This window comes from Cololabis saira, chromosome 5 (genome assembly GCF_033807715.1).
Source record: "Cololabis saira isolate AMF1-May2022 chromosome 5, fColSai1.1, whole genome shotgun sequence".
Taxonomy (NCBI): Eukaryota; Metazoa; Chordata; class Actinopteri; order Beloniformes; family Belonidae; genus Cololabis; species Cololabis saira.
In genome coordinates, this window is record NC_084591.1 from 7,169,733 (window position 1) to 7,186,031 (window position 16,299).

At 41.1% G+C, this 16,299-nt stretch overlaps 1 protein-coding gene across 1 annotated transcript in view; it reads left to right on the forward strand.

Annotated features, from left to right (window-relative positions):
* Positions 1-15,052, forward strand: part of LOC133444536 (ankyrin repeat domain-containing protein 26-like) — a 50,095-nt gene extending 35,043 nt beyond the window's left edge. The window contains exons 34-47 of the mRNA XM_061722377.1: positions 163-668; positions 801-953; positions 1,129-1,304; positions 2,248-2,341; positions 2,485-2,511; positions 2,922-2,999; positions 3,728-3,862; positions 3,947-4,059; positions 5,185-5,332; positions 5,428-5,718; positions 6,615-6,850; positions 8,425-8,668; positions 13,977-14,022; positions 14,758-15,052. Of these exons, the coding sequence (XP_061578361.1) occupies positions 163-668; positions 801-953; positions 1,129-1,304; positions 2,248-2,341; positions 2,485-2,511; positions 2,922-2,999; positions 3,728-3,862; positions 3,947-4,059; positions 5,185-5,332; positions 5,428-5,718; positions 6,615-6,850; positions 8,425-8,668; positions 13,977-14,022; positions 14,758-14,873 (2,363 nt within the window). The 3' untranslated portion in view covers positions 14,874-15,052. The remainder of the gene's footprint in view (positions 1-162; positions 669-800; positions 954-1,128; positions 1,305-2,247; positions 2,342-2,484; positions 2,512-2,921; positions 3,000-3,727; positions 3,863-3,946; positions 4,060-5,184; positions 5,333-5,427; positions 5,719-6,614; positions 6,851-8,424; positions 8,669-13,976; positions 14,023-14,757) is intronic.
* Positions 15,053-16,299: the final 1,247 nt, after the last annotated feature.

Sequence of the window (16,299 nt, forward strand, 5' to 3'; positions counted from 1 at the left end):
TCCTACTTTCTGCCATAACTTTTGAATGGTTTCACATAAAGAGTCATGTGTGGTGTCATCGGACTTCGTTTTGAGTCCTTGACCTTTATGGGTGGAAATTGCACGCGCGAGGGGCCCGTTCATCGCTGCTTGCAGCTTTAATTTTTACTTTTATCTCTAAAGGTGATACAGCTACATCACGTGAAGCCGTCAGCAGCCTTTCCCAGAAGCTGGCCAAAGCAGAGTCCGATGCAAACAGAGTTGAAAACGAGATCCACCGGGTCACGCTGCAGCTGACGGAGAAGAGTCTCCTCCTGGACGTCCTCCAGCGGGAGAAGGACCAGGCATCCTCGCGCGCGAAAGAGCTGGAAACGGCTCTGCAAGCAGAGAAGGAGTCCGTTGGGCGCGCCAAAGCGCGTCAGGAAGCATCCCAAGAGCGGCTCGCCCAAGCCCAGAGCGAGACCATGCTACTGCGGCAGCAGCTGGAAGAGGCCCAAAACAAAGGAGTCGCAAAGGAGCGGGCTGTGACCGATGCCCAAGAGAGGTTCAGCGACATTGTGTCCAAACTGCGCTCTGACTCCGAAGAGAGGGTCCAGCTAGTGGAGGAGAGGAACAAGGAGCTCGCCGGCAAGGCTGCCGACCTCCGGGATGACATCTACAAGTTGGAGGAGGAGAAGAATGAAAGAGAGGTGAGATTAAGACCGTAATAAGATTACCTAACGTGTTTCTTCAGACTTACTTTTAGACTTTATGCCACAGGACATTTAAAGAGCTCTTTTAATCTAACCGACGGCAGCCGTCTCGGGATCATGTCTCTACAGACTAAACTAAGGCACCTGCAGCAGGAATTAGCCGACTCCCTCAAGAAGCTGTCGATGAGCGAAGCTTCTCTGGAGGTGAACACGTGCTACCGCAATGACCTGGAGAAGGAGAAGACACGGCTGCTCAAAGACCTGGACAGGCTCAAGGGAAAGGTAGGAAACGGCAGCAAACATGGTGGAAGCAAACTCTCATCACTCAGCAATTTAACTTTGTCTGAAAGCAGTTACCTCACAGTTTTATTAGTTGCTTTGAGAGAGAATAGCTCGGATGCTCACCAAATTTGCTTAACTTTGCTTAAGAGCTTGATGTTCTATTTCTGTCCCGTAGCTGGAGGAAAGCGAGGATCAGTATGTGCAGGCAGAGAGACGCATTAACGGCCTCAAGGGCAGTCTGGATGAAAGAAACCAGGAAGTGGCCATCGCTGCTCAGAAGCTCCAGGGGGCGCTGTCTGCCTCAGCAGCTGCTGATATCACCATCAAACAGCTGGAGGAAGCTGTGCAAAAGTATGTGAAAACCAGAGGTGTCAAGTAACAAAGTACAAATACTTCGTTACCTTACTTAAGTAGAAATTTTGGTTATCTATACTTCACTGGAGTAATTATTTTTCAGACGACTTTTTACTTTTACTCCTTACATTTTCACACAATTATCTGTACTTTTTACTCTTTACATTTTAAAAACAGCCTTGTATCTCTATTTCATTTTGGCCTTTAAAAAAAACTATCCAATTAAATTGCTCCGTCCGGATAGAGTGAATTTGGTTGTGGTTGTTTCAGATGTTCTTGTCCAGTTTTGTTCTTACATCCGTTCCCTCAGATTCCTGCAACTAAACTTGGATGTACATTCCAATAAAGGTTAGGATAAATGATAACATGCCTCTGAAGTTTGACTTTTTGCACCATTACAATACTTATAGGCAACTAGTCATCATATCTCCTGCTCTCTGAAACACATGTTAATGCTCAATAGTACACATATATGGTTCTTTAATATATTTACATTATACTAAGATTCATTCATTTTCAATGGCTTTTGTCCTTAATGGCTTTTTCCCCCTTACATTACTTTTACTTTTACTTTTATACTTTAAGTAGTTTTGAAACCAGTACTTTTATACTTTTACTTGAGTAAAAAACTTGAGTTGATACTTCAACTTCTACAGGAGTATTTTTAAACTCTAGTATCTATACTTCTACCTGAGTAATGAATGTGAATACTTTTGACACCTCTGGTGAAAACACATGCTGTTCTTGGAGTATCAATCAAATTACTTCACTTACTACATTCATATGGTGTTAATCATGTTTAGTAAAGTTAATAATACAAGCCAACTTCACAACATGCTCAGTAAGAAAGCTCAGCTTGATCCAGGACCCCAGATGTATTCTGACACACACACAGCATGAATGTCTGATTGTTTATCGTCAAATGTACTTGTACCTCCAGGCTGGAGATCGAGAACGCCAGACTAGAAGCAGGAACAAAGCAGCAGTCCAACAAAATCGATGCTCTTCAGAAAGAGGCTCAGGAAGCTGCCATGGTGAGAACTGAGAACTGCCCACGCAGGGTCTCGATGAACCACGTCCACCGTTTTATCACGCTTTTATAATTTTTTGTGATGCTCCTAAGTCAGCTGACCCTAAATGAAGGTATTATAATTTAAGGTTTGCAATCTTTTCCCAGCTAACTGACTGCTCATCTGGCGGAGGGGTTAGTATCGTGGAAGTAGGATCGTTTTTCTCTCTGGGGTTACGTCTTCCTTTTCTTCCTTCAACAGTTTAATGACTTAGAAAAAAGTAAAATGCTATTATTTCTGCCGTCATGGGTAAAAATGATCTTGGTGTTGGCCTGGGTTTCTTTTAGTGACGGAAAATGTAGTTTTTCTTCTGATCCTCTCGATCTTTGTTTGTCTTTGTGGGGTTTTTGTTGGACTCTTGTCTTCATGTCTCGAACTGTGTTACGCATGTGACTTCTTAGTCTCCTGTCACCTTTCTGAAATCAGTGAGGACAATCACCGCCGCAATTCAGACAGAAATACATTAACTTGCATATATATACAGTATATATATATGTATATGTATGTATGTATGTATATTTATTTTTTAATCTTGTTTTTGTAGGTCCGTGGCCGTTTGGAGGACTTGGTAACAAATCTCCAAGGCAGTAAGATGACTTTGGAAGACCAGCTGAACAGAGAGGTTGGCGTCATTTCTTCACGTTAAAACTTTCAGCTGATTTTTGTTCTTTACTCGACTAAACTGACTGTGATAATATAAAAAAGAAGCTTTTGTTTGACATCATGACCCACAAATAAGGTAATTAGATACTTTCTCTGTAACTGAAATCAAATTATCGATCACATTAAACGAATAAGGCAAGAAGACAATATAACATTTTCTCCTTTTTAATTTACAAATGCTTCTTTCAAATACCGTATTTTCTGGACTATAAGCCGCTACTTTTTTCATAGGTTTTCAACCATGCAGCTTATACAAAGGTGCAGCTATTCTGTGGATTTTTCTTCCACCGCTCGGGGCGCTCTGACCGGAATTAGAATCAAAACTAAGACAAAATAAATGCAAAGAAGAATACGCTAATTCTTCTTTAGCAGATAGAAGTAGGTAGAAGCAGATTTCAAACAGATAAATAAATAAATAAATAAATAAATACTGGTTATTTTCTCTTGGTTCTGTCCCGTTTTAATCAGCAAAGTTGCTGCCGTGTTAAAAGACACTGTTAGGAAAGGATCTATTTAGGTACAAACATGTACATCATTTACAGTTCAAAATCCTTCTGTACATGTAGTAAATATCTAATCTAACAACATAAATATCTTTTTTTTTTTTAATAGAGCGGATGCGGCTTGTATGCAGGTGCAGCTTATAGTCCAGAAAATACGGTATATCCTCTCCTCTGTGTCCTGCAGGTCCAGAAGCAAAGCAATCTGTCTCACACCGCCCAGGACTCTCAGGCTCTGTGGGAGGAGGAGCTGAAGAGCCGATCAAAGCTGGGACTGCGCCTGGCAGAGCTGGAGAAGGAAAAAGGGGAACTGACCAGCCAGGTGATGACGCTGTTGCACTCACCCACGGGTCGATGTCGGGGAATGTTACTCCCAGGATTTATTAAAGTTCTGTTTGTATTTCAGATGGAGATAGAGAAGAAGAAAGCCAAGAAATCGACAGAGCAAAAGAAGGCCATCGACATTCGTCTCGATCAGGAGATGAAGAGAAACACAGAGCTTCAAAAAGAAATGTACAGGTGACTCTTAAAGTCCTCCTCGTGACCTGTGGCAGTTCCTCCTACTGTTTAGACTCGGCTCAGATCCAGTAGAACCTGCTCTCCGTGACTGTGATGCTCCAGCGCTTGTACTTGTTTGTATAGATGCGCTTTCATAAATGACACAATTTGATCTATACCAGGGGTCGGCAACCCAAAATGTTGAAAGAGCCATAGACACAAAAAACAAATATGTCTGGAGCTGCAAAAAATGAAGTCTTGCATCAGCCTTAGAATGAAGGCAACACATGCTGCATGTTTCTATATTAGTTATAACTGGGGGAAGATTTTTTTTTTCATTATGCACTTCGAGAAAAAAGTTGAAATGTTGAGAAAAAAGTCAAAATGTTGAGGTCCAATCCCAAGAAAAAAGTCGAAATGTCGAGAAAAAAGTCGAAATGTCGAGATTAAAAAGGAAAGGAAAAAGGAAGGAAAAAAGAAGAAAAAAAAGAAGAAAAAAGAAAAAAATTAAAAAAAGAGAAAAAAAGAAAAAAAAAGAAGAAAAAAAGGTCAAACATTTTTGAAAAAGCTCCAGGAGCCAATAGGGCGGTGCTAAAGAGCCGCGGGTTGCCGACCCCTGATCTATACGGATTCCTCTTATGGTCATTATGTTTTGTTAGTCATTATCTGTGTTTTGTTAGATTTACTTTTGTTTGTTTTTGTAATCACAATCTACTGCAATATATATATATAGGTATATATATGTATGTATATGTGTGTGTGTCTGTATATATATATATATATATATATATATATATATATATATATATATATATATATATATATATATGTATATAATTAGCATTTGTGTGTATTTAATACATTCAAAAGAGTTACTTTAAACTTTATTATAGTTAATAGTACTTTTTGTGGCAAATAAAACTAGAATAATGTTCCTCATATTTTAATTAATTATATGAAAGATTTAGTTGTCTCCGGTAATAAGGTATGTTTTGTTGTGTGTGTGTGTGTGTGTGTGTGTGTGTGTGTGTGTGTGTGTGTGTGTGTGTGTGTGTGTGTGTGTGTGTGTGTGTGTGTGTGTGTGTGTGTGTGTGTGTGTGTGTGTGTGTGTGTGTGTTTGTGTTTGTGTGTGTTTATGTGCACTAGGCAGCGCACTTTACTGAAAACTGCAAAGAAGAAGCTGCGGGATCAAGAGGCTGCTGGAGCAGAGTTCGGGTCTCCGTCCAACAGTCTTCGGCTGGACCTGAGCCGGCACAGCCAGGCCGACGGCGCCGTCGGGAGAATGAAGGACAAGGTTTGTCCACTAGTGCGGCAGTCTGTTGTTTTAAGGTGGTACGTTCAGTCCGCCAGCTGTTGAAGCTCGGCCTTCCTCCGTTCCCTCCACCGTAGGTGGACGATCTGCAGGTCCAGCTGGAGAAGGAGGCGTATCGCTGCAGCCAGCTGGAGAAGCTGAACGGGGACCTTAAGGATCAGGTGGTCTCCCTGAGGAGTTCCAGCCACAGCAGTGATCAGCTGGAGAGGAGCAAGAGGCTGCTGGAGGACGAGGTGCTGGACCTGCGGCGGAGGATGGAGACTGCTCAGCTGGAACAAAGCCAGGTGGAGCAGTATCGCCGCGAAGCGGAGGAGAGGGTCCGGCAGGAGATTCAGCAGAAACTACAAGAGGTCAACCTCTTCCTCCAGGTAAAAAAACACTCAACTGTGGCAGACGTATGGAGCCAAATCAAGGCCAAACGTTTTGCTAATTTGAAAATAAAATTTGAACCTGAAAATTCTTTTTTACAGTTTCATATTTTTTTTTTCAGTATCAGATCTTTTTTTCAGTATCAGATCTTTTTTTCAGTTTCACATCTTTTTTTTTCAGTTTCAATTCTTTACCGTACTTGGCACCAATCGCAGTATAAAAGCAATAAACTATGCCAGACTGTACAGTTCAACAGCCACACTTTAAAGTTTGACATTTCCCACTTCCACATACTACCAAGTACGGTCTAAAACAGCTTTTTAAACAGAAATGTGTCACTAGTATCAGTTTTTTCCACTGCCAATCACGTGAATATAGTGTATATACAGTGTTGATTCATACTTCTACTGATAACTTCTGCAACTTACGTTTCCTGAAGGCAACATGACTGAGGAACGTCCCCCGCCTTCTCTGTTATGTTGTCACTCATGATGCCACGCCCCTCTCAGTTGATTCCACGCCCCCCACGCCACATCGGGGCCAAAAGTCTGAAACTGAAAAAAAAATTTGAAACTGAAAAAAAAAGATTTGAAACTGAAAAAAAAAGATTTGAAACTGAACAAAAAGATGTGAAACTGAAAAAAAAGATGTGAAACTGAAAAAAAAAAGATGTGAAACTGAAATAAAAAGTTCTGAAACTGAAAAAAAGATCTGATACCGAAAAAAAAAAATTTAAACTGTAAAAAAGAATTTTCAGGTTCAAATTTTATTTTCAAATTAGCAAAACTTTTGGCCTTGATTTGGCTCCATACAGACGGAGACAGAATGAACCAGAATAATAAACAATTCCTGCATTTCTCTGCGTTTGTCTTCGTGTTTCCACGTTTCCACACAGTCCCAGGCAGCGTCTCAAGAAGCGCTAGACCAGATTAAAGCAGTGAATGACGCCAAGCTGCGTTCTCAGCTGGAGCAGAAGATCCGGGAGCTGGAGGGGGAAGTGGGTCGCGCCCGCAGCACTCAGCAGGACAGCCTTAACCAAAGAGAATCCACGCGCTCCGAGCTGGAGCGCTACCAGCAGCTGTACAAAGAGGAGCTGCGCCTCCGCAAGTCCTTAGCTGCAAAACTGGAGAGGTCAGACCGACTTTTCAACACATATTCAGCCCTACAAGAAGTATGTTTGACTTCAGGTCTTTGCAGTGGGGAACCTTCAGGGCCTTCTACGCCTTCAGAGAAAGCCTAAAAAAAAAAGAAATACCATATTTTCCGCACTATAAGGTGCACCGTATTTTAAAACATTTTCCATATATAAGGCGCTACAGTAGAGGCTGGGGTTACGTTCTGCATCCATTAGACGGTTCTGCGCTAAAGGGAATGTCAACAAAACAGTCAGATAGGTCAGTCAAACTTTATTAATAGATTACAAATCAGCTTTCTGACAACTCCCTAACCCTAACCCTGGTGATGACACGACCCTCTGCGTTTGTGTCTGGGGGACCTCATTTTATATTTCCAGATTTCAGCTTTAGAGTATTTTTATTTAATTTCAACTATGTAGCCTAAATGGTCTCCAGTTTTGCGAAGTTAATGTTGAGAATGTTTCTTGTTGCGGAGAATGTTATTGATGTTATGGTCTATTTGTTTACATTCTTGTTATCGTTAATTAGGGCCCAAGCACTGACAGTAGGAATTTTTTTATTTTTTTTTATTTTTCTCGTTTTTCTTCTGACGAAATGAGGACCTTTTTGTCCCCCTAAACGTGCCCCAAAAGTCAACAAATTTTGCACGCAAGCCAAGCCTGGTGAAAAATTTGATATTTAATGGTTTGCATTAATGGGCGTGGCCTAACGGCTCAACAGCGCCCCCTAGAAAACTTTGTGCCTCAAGCCCCACAATACGGTTTGACGTACATGCACGAAAATCGGTACACACCTGTATCATGTCGCTACTTAAAGAAAAGTCTCTTGGCGCCATGGCCGAAACCCAACAGAATTTATGCCATGTCTTCGGCCGTTAATAGGGCCCGAACCGTAACGTGCACCCAGGTGTGTTATACCTCAAAATGTGCGTCTCCATCCTCCGACAACGCGCATTACTTTTCTCATTCAAAAGTAGGGCTGGGTATCGATTCAAATGTCAAGATTCGATTCCAATTCTTAATATTCAGAATCGATTATCATGATTCGATCCGATTCGATATTGATTTGGCTTAGTGTTATTTAAAATGTTTTTTGAGCTGAAACAGGCTTTTCAATATCCATTTAAAGTGCAAAAAAGAAAGAAATTGCAACAGTTCATGCAGTAAACAAATCATTTTAGCTTATCTAATTTATTCTGTCACCACACACACATATTGCCATGAAGCACCTGGCGTTTTTCAGAAGTGTCATGACAAACTGTGTGTCCGACTACTGGGATTAAAGTTCAACTGGCGAAAATGATGAGGAAAAAAAAATCAAAAAAGAAAGAATCGATTTTTAGGAATTAATATGAGAATCGATTTAGAATCGGAAAATCGATTTTTTTCAACACAGGCCTATTCAAAAGCGTTACCATGGCGACGTTAGACGCCAAAAAGCGCGCCCACCCTTCATCTGATTGGTCCATATTTGATAGTTCTGGTCTTTGAAAATGTCTTTTAAACTTTGAAATGTCTTTGAAATGAAATGAAAAGCAGTGGCGTCCAACGAGCTGTTTTCCATCTGCAGGGCCAACGGTCGGCTGGCAGACGCCAACTCCAAGCTGCTCAGTGAGCGCAGCAGGTCTTTTCTCACCAGCAACGTCACCAACGGGAGCCTTGTTGGGCCCTCGCTGGACCTGAGTTCCCTGGGTTCACCAGCGCACTACGGGGCCCCGCTGGGGCCCCTCAACCGCAGCCTCAACCTGGGCTTTTCCCTTCTCAGTCCGGTGACGGAGAGACCCAACAAAGGGGTGGAGGACTACCTGGCCAAGGTCTGAGTTTGGATTAGTTTGGATTACAGATGAATATCTTTATATGGACGCACAGGTTTAGTTTAGAGCAGTAATCTATGACTGTGTTTCCATGCATCAATAACCCTTTTAAAACCCGAATATTAGCAATAGCCCGGTTTTGCACGGCCATGTAAACACCAATAACCCCTTTGAATAACCCGAATTTGCTGGGTTACTCCTTTTAAAACCCGAATATTGGGTCATATAAACGCCTAACGGAATATCCCCATCAAACGGAACATGAATTTGTTTTCTGCTCATGCTCTGTTCACAAGGAATCCTGGTCTTTTGAGTCCAGGAAGTTCTTATAAACACGGAGAAACGCAAGACCAGGAGGAGACTAATCACTTCATAAATGTAATGAAGGATATGAACATTTCTGCATTTGTAGACGGTAGAAAGTACGGGGATCGTGAGATTTGAAAGAAGGTGAGCGAAAAGTTGCGCAAAGCAGCATTTGTTTTGAATTTGGATACAGGAAGAAGAAGCAGAAATGATGCTAATTGCGTCATCACGTTCTCCGCGCGTCGCTGGTTTGATCCAGATATCCCGAATGATTAATTACCATGTAAACAGGAATAACCCTGTTTGCTCAAGCATGGAAACTGAATATTCCCAATGTTTCAGTAACCGGAATATTAGCAATAACCCGAATTTTGACTGCATGTAAACGTAGTCTATCATTTGTAGGTTTTGAGGTATTTTATCCTTAAAAAAAGAGAGGTTTTTCTTCCTTTGTTATTTTTATTTCTTCCTCCTGCACATTGTTTCTGTCTCTAGTCTCTGTGGTAGTGCTTTACTTTCTAACTTGTCTTCTATTTTTCACTCTTTTAGCTTCTAGCTCAAAAGTCTGTCTCTCACTTGTCCTCTCTCCAGCCAGACTCATAACCAGGTGTGTAGTTGTGTTTAGCTCAGTGTTGGACTGGCTGCTGTTTGCTTTGCTCTTGGTTTCACCTCTGTGGCTCTGATGTTCGTACAGGGAAGCACGAGCGTAAATCCACCCAGCTTTCCTCATACGGCACAATTTCAAACTAAGATTCAGGGACTTTTCACTAGCAGTAGAGTTATTATGGGGAAGTTAAAGTCACCACTTTATTGTGAAGTGAAATCACTGGGTTGTTGTCTAAAAATCCAGGGATTTACTGGATTGTGTTTTTAACAAATTGGCACAAAATTAATCATAACTTTAGCTGTGTATGGCTTCAAATAGATTATTATTAGGGGTGTAACGATACACTAATCTCAGGATACGGTACGATACACGATATTGAGGTCACGATAACGATAACGATTTTTTTAACAACCTTGAATGAGGAACATATGACTGGAAAAAATGGTCTTTTATTTGAAAGACACAAAGTACAAAACAATGCTGTACGTTTGCCCTATTGTTACAGTTTGTGATGCTTTATAACTGTTTTAAAGTTTTAAAGAGAAAGCCAGGACAACCATTTTCCACAAACTGAACTAAAAGTAAATGTCAGGTTTGCATTATGCATCTTCAGTTTCATACAAGTACAAATATTGAGCCACAAACTGAATAGTTTCTCTCATGTATGATTTGACTTTTTTCTTTTCCAGAAATTTAACAACAAAAATTAAATAAATAGAAGTAAATAAATACATACAATTTTACATCTTAAAAAAGATTGATTCGTGCTCACCTTATAAGTGTAAGAGGAGATTTATTTTTGTTAAGAAGGTTATTTTGGTAATTCAGGGTTCATTATTTTATAAATATATTCTTTATATTCTGATGTAAATCAGGGACTATAATGACACTAGTCAGTTTATCTGTAGTGATTAGTCTGTTTTAGATTGGGCGGAGTGATACGTCACAGTACGGCACTAGGTGCTGTGTTGATGTTCTAAAATCCTACACTGTTGAGGGACATTAAAGTACACTGGAACTCAGCAGAAGTTTCCCCGTGTTTATCCTACTCACGACCCCAAAAAGGTTTAATTTAATAAGGTAAGCCTTAACTCTACACCGGCCTTACATAAGTAAAAGTTCAGAGCTCAAAACCCTGCAAGAGTCCCGTGATTGCAAAACGGAGTTTCTTCTGAGCGGAAGAAGATTTTGGTCTGCGGGTCGAGTCCATGGATGTATTATATAACTGGATACCGGATCGAAAATGGCCGCCCGTTCATTTCAATGGAGTTTGCTCACCCAGCGCATCCGTGTCACTACCTGATGTGAGTCCGCTACCCGATTTGAGTCACGCATGCGCAGTTGCGTCCAACATGTGCATTTCAGTGGAGAAGTAGTGTTGTCATTACCCGATTATTGATTAAAATGAGCGACTTTAATGTTTTCCATCATCTCCATGCCTACATGGAATCCGGAAGTTTCATCCTAGTTTGGGAAAAGCTGACAAATGGAAGATTACTCGTTCTATGAGTAATTACATCTTGAAAGGTAATTTGGCTATCATGCTTAGCTATGCTTGCTAAAAATAATATAAATATTTTTTGCCAAAAATAATATAAAGATTTTTTGCATCAATACCCTTATATAGCATAACATTCCCTGTTGTTGGACGCAACAGCGCATGCGTGACTCAAATCGGGTAGCGACTCACATCAGGTAGTGACAATCCGCCGAAAAAATTTCTGACTTCCTGGTTTACTTCCTGGTACACGGGCCCATAGAGCATGCGCAGTTGAGTCACCTCCCATGATGCTCTGGGGCCTCCCATCATGCCCCGGGGCAATGTGAACGAGCGCTGCGCGCTCTGGACAAGCGCTGCGCGCTCATGAGTCCTTCAGACCGGTAATGATAGATGTACACAATGAAATTAGGGATTTATAGGGCAAATCAACCGATGCTGTTCTCAAAGTCATGGTTATAGACTACATGGTTCATTTGTGTGTTTTTTTTAATTAAAGATAAAACGAGTCATTTTTATTTAAGATGAGACACCCCAGGTTAATAGGCTAAAATAGGGTAAAAATGTAAATAGCAGGTATCACCATGAAACTTCCCAAGTTTATTACTTACATTAAGACAAATATTTTTTGTATTACAAGTTTTGTCAAGTATTATGTTTAAATATGTCAAATATTATGTTTAAATGTGGTTAATTTACTGCGTTACACAGAGGCTACGCCGTAGGCTCCGCGGCTCCGCGCACCCTACGGCGTAGGAGCCGCGGAGCCGCGGACTGCCCACTGCCCACTGCCCACTGCCCTGCGGGAACTGCCCGGCTTCGCAGTGCCCGCGGAGCTGCGGAGGTGCAGCTTCCCCGGGAGCACTGTCATAAAATAAGCTGAGGATTAAGGGTTAAGATGATGTTAAACACATGACATCTAAAACTCCACGGCACCGTCGCAACAACTACGACACATCTCTCTCCCTGCACGTTTGCTCAAACCTGATGGAGGTCAGTTTTATTGTGAGGTGGGGATCTCACGCCACAAGCTCATTTTGTTAATATTGACCCTCATTTAGTCCCGTGCAGGGCGCTGCCTCCAAATGAAAGAGCAACAGAAGAATACATATTTGAAGTGCGTTAGGTGTGTGTGTGCAGGAGGATCTCAGTGGAAACACTCACACCTGCGCCTCCGCGGAGCCGCAGATGATCTACAGGATCATTAGAATGCTTATGAATGTGGTCGAAAACGCAGATCTTCGGTTATGTGTGGATGCAAATGTTTTTATAAACGGAGGGGGGGAAATATTCGTTTTTAAAAATACCCGGCTACGTGTGGACAGGGTCTTAGACTTGTGTTATTCCTGCCTGATATCTTATTTTCACAAACCATACACCGTTGGCTACAACGGAAATGTTTAAGTACAAGAATGACAAACCATTATTATTCTTGCTATTAAACATTTCTGTTTGGTGCAAATTGGCAATGCAATGTGTTTCTGAGTGATTATTCCGCCGAACGGCTTAGATTCAGCCATCCTCGTTCCCGAGACACACACGACCGCGCTTTGCGAGTGCACGGCACAGCCGTGACGTCACGCCCAGAAAGAGACTTTTCTTTGACTTTTCTGGCCGTTATAAAACATTTTTGACGGATATAAAGTCCATGACTTAAAAATATAGAATACAAAGATTAGTAATTGGTGGTGATTACAGCTGGAGGTTCCTGTGAACAGTTTTAGAGGCTTCTCTTTTACTATTGCGGTCTATGGGAAAAAAGCTTTCTGGGCCCCATGGGATTTTTTGTTGCAGTACCGCGGCTGGCCACTGGAAAAAATCGGCGTGCCTGCTGAGCGCGAGACTGGGGGCCTGGTCGAGTCGCGGTCGGATGCGCGTTACTAGTCAACACAATAGATTAATATTAATAACCCAATATCGCGATACACTTTGTCACCTCCACGACACGTTTCGTGACGTTTTTGTATTGCGAAATTTCGTGGCCCGATATATTGTTACACCCCTAATTATTATATTGACAAAAAATTGAAAAATTACCTCAAATTTTACACATGGAATGTGCAGGACCCTCAGAAACTGCAAAACCCGACAGCCCCAGCAGGAATTTCAGAGCTGTCTCATTCAGTATTTACTTCAGGTAGACTGCCTGAAGAAATCTGAAATATGTTGACCTGTCTATCCGTGTATTTAATATCTTTGCACCAAAGCCAGAGCTTATATTTGCAGGACAGGAATGTTAGTCCCTAATCTCCAAGTTTTGTGGTTTGCTTGAATTTAGGCTGAATAGTTGACGTATTACTTTCTGTTTCCAGCTTCAGTCTTGTTCCCCTCCTTGTTTTCTCCACAGACTGATGTTTTCCTGGGCCTTTGAGCTTGATGCAGATACGTAGTTACGCAAACATCCCTGTTCTGTAAAAGTTACAGATTTAAATTAAAGTTAAAACAGTTTAGCGTGGTCTGTAATTCGTCCCGTTTGAATTTCCTTGTTATTGTTCAACCACAACCCAGAAAGTATTTCAACACACACTCACCCAATATTTAGCAGATTTTGGACCATCTGCATGTCTCATGCAGCATTTTTCTTCCAAAAAAGGCGGCCTGATGATGAATGTCTGGTCAAAATGGTTTCTGTGAGATACTTTTCATCTGTTTGTGGCCGTTTCCGAGCCTTTTCCTCGCCTGCAGACTTCTGCTTAGCTTCAGACTAAAACAGAGTTTGCATTTCTGGTATGACCTGCCGTGTTCCTCAAAAGTCTTGATTGTTTTGTTTTGAAGTGTTTTCCTCCTCTTTAGTATTTTCCTCAGTGGTGGTGTTGCTAAAATATTCCAGTCTCTTTAAAACGTCTTATATCTTTCTGTAAATTAAATATAAAAACAGCTTTTCTTTCTCTTTCCAGGTGCAGAGTGAATTGGATAGAAACATATCAGAAGAATTAAGGAACGGTGAGTAGTTTGCAGCTGGAAACGGCCCCGGTCATGTTAGTAAAGCGGCGTAGTCGGACACCAGGCCGGCCGTCCCTCATCGTAACTAGGGTTGTCCCGATCAGGATTTTTTAGCTCCCGATCCGATCCAGATCACTTGAGTTTGAGTATCTGCCGATCCCGATTTTTCCCGATCCGATCACTTTTTTTGGCTCCAAATACATTTCCAATACTTTTTCCTGATCAGATACATTTTGGCAATGAATTAAAAAAAAAAAAAAGGACTAAAACCAAGTTTCTTTTCTTGTCCATTGGAGAACAACATGGACATATATTTCAACAAGGCTTATGAGCACTGGTGCAACAAAATGTAAAAACATGAAATTGTAAACTAAAACAAAAAGTGCAGAATAGTGCAATAACAGTCAAACTCACAAACACAAAAAAATGTAAATACTTTTTTGCTTAACCTTAGTGCAACATTCTGAATGGATGAAATGAATAGCAGCAGCTTAATGCAACATGAACATATATAAAATGTCACAATTCAAACATGTAAACCATTAGAAGTGACACCGGCCGGAAGTGACGTTAAATGCAACGATATAGAAAACGATTTAATATATGTTAAAAAACATTAATAACTAGGTATGTCCCGATACTATTTTGGCCGATACCGATGTTTTGAAAATGCCGTGATCGGGCCCGATCGATCGGGACAACACTAATGGTAACCTGTGTCTCTTGGCTCGGCAGCCACGGCGGAGCTGGACGCTGCGCCGGCCCGGATGTCGCCCGTGGGCTCCGTGGACCCCCTGAGCAGAGCAACGCAGCAGTACCTGGAGGTGCTGAAGAAGAACAACAGGCTCTGAGTCGCCTTCCACGTCCTCATCCAGCCATTAATAACTCTGAAGCCAACACTACCAGTCCTTCTATTATTTTTTTATCAGATTTTTATGGAGGAAGCGTACGATGCACATTGCACTTACCCACTCAGGAGCGAAAGGCTTGAATACGTGAAAAGTATTAGTTTTTTTGTTTTGTTTTGTTTTGTTTTGTTTTGTTTTTTTCTGGCTGATGTGATTTGGAGTTGTATTTGTAAAATTGTTGCTGTTGCTAAATTTGTATTTCTAAATATTTGTATTTATCGTTATTTTGCCAAGCTGGTTTATTTGGTACGTGCCATCAGATGGTGCAATATCTGTCCTGGACCCACTTGTACAGGTGTCTTTTTTTTTTGTTTTTTTTTGTTTCATTGTTGCTATTTTATTTATTCCTCCACTAAATGAACAATATATACTTGAATAAGACGAGCTGGAATCTTCTCCGGTTATATATCACAGGGTGACTTGTGCATTTGCACGAGTGTCATTTCAGCTTTTGGGTGGCAAACTTTTTAAAAACCACCTAGCATTTTTTTTTTTTTTTTTTGAATGTTGTCGTTTTTCCATTATTCCCAAATACTGTAACCAAATGAGATATGAGGAATTCTGTGTTTTTCCGTCCAGGCCCTCAGGTAGCTTCTGCCAAGCACAATTTAGACATTTACCTGCTCCAACGCACCTGGATCCAGTTGCAGTCGTGTCTCTGTGGACGTCGGCCGAACAACACCAGACATTTACTCCATCAACAGGGGCATAAACATGTATTTTCTGAATATCGTGTTACGTAAACTGTAATTGAACATTAAGTAAATCCTGTCGACAGATTCTGATATTATTTCTGTTATGTTAAACCGCTTGGGCATTACGGCATGAGTCCATAGAGTAGTTGGAGATGTCAGAGATGCTCCGTTGGTCCGTTTCATTTAGTACGTGGTTGTCAGGGTTACTGATGGTTTACACTGATATGTCACTTATTAATTGGCTGCGAATATCTACAAGTTCAATTAAATTTGTTTTATCTGAATTGTTTGTCCTGTTTTTAAAAAGGTGATTTTAAATTTGAAAACTGTAAAAGAAATAAACCGAATGAATGAATGAATGAATGAATGAATGAATGAATGAATGAATGAATGAATGAATGAACGTGACCTGGAAACGGGTCCAGGGTGTACCCCGTCTTTCATCCATAGGCTGTTAGAACTGAAGCAAGTATAGATGATGAATGAATGAAATAAGTGGGGAAAAGAGTTCAATTCAATTTTATTTATATAGCGTCTAATACAACAAAAGTTGTCTTTAGACGCTTTCCAGAGACCCAGAACATGAACCCCCGAGCAATTATTAAATAAACAATGGCAGGTAAAAACTCCCCTAGTGGGCCGAGGGCCAGACTGGTGGGTCAGGGACGGCAACA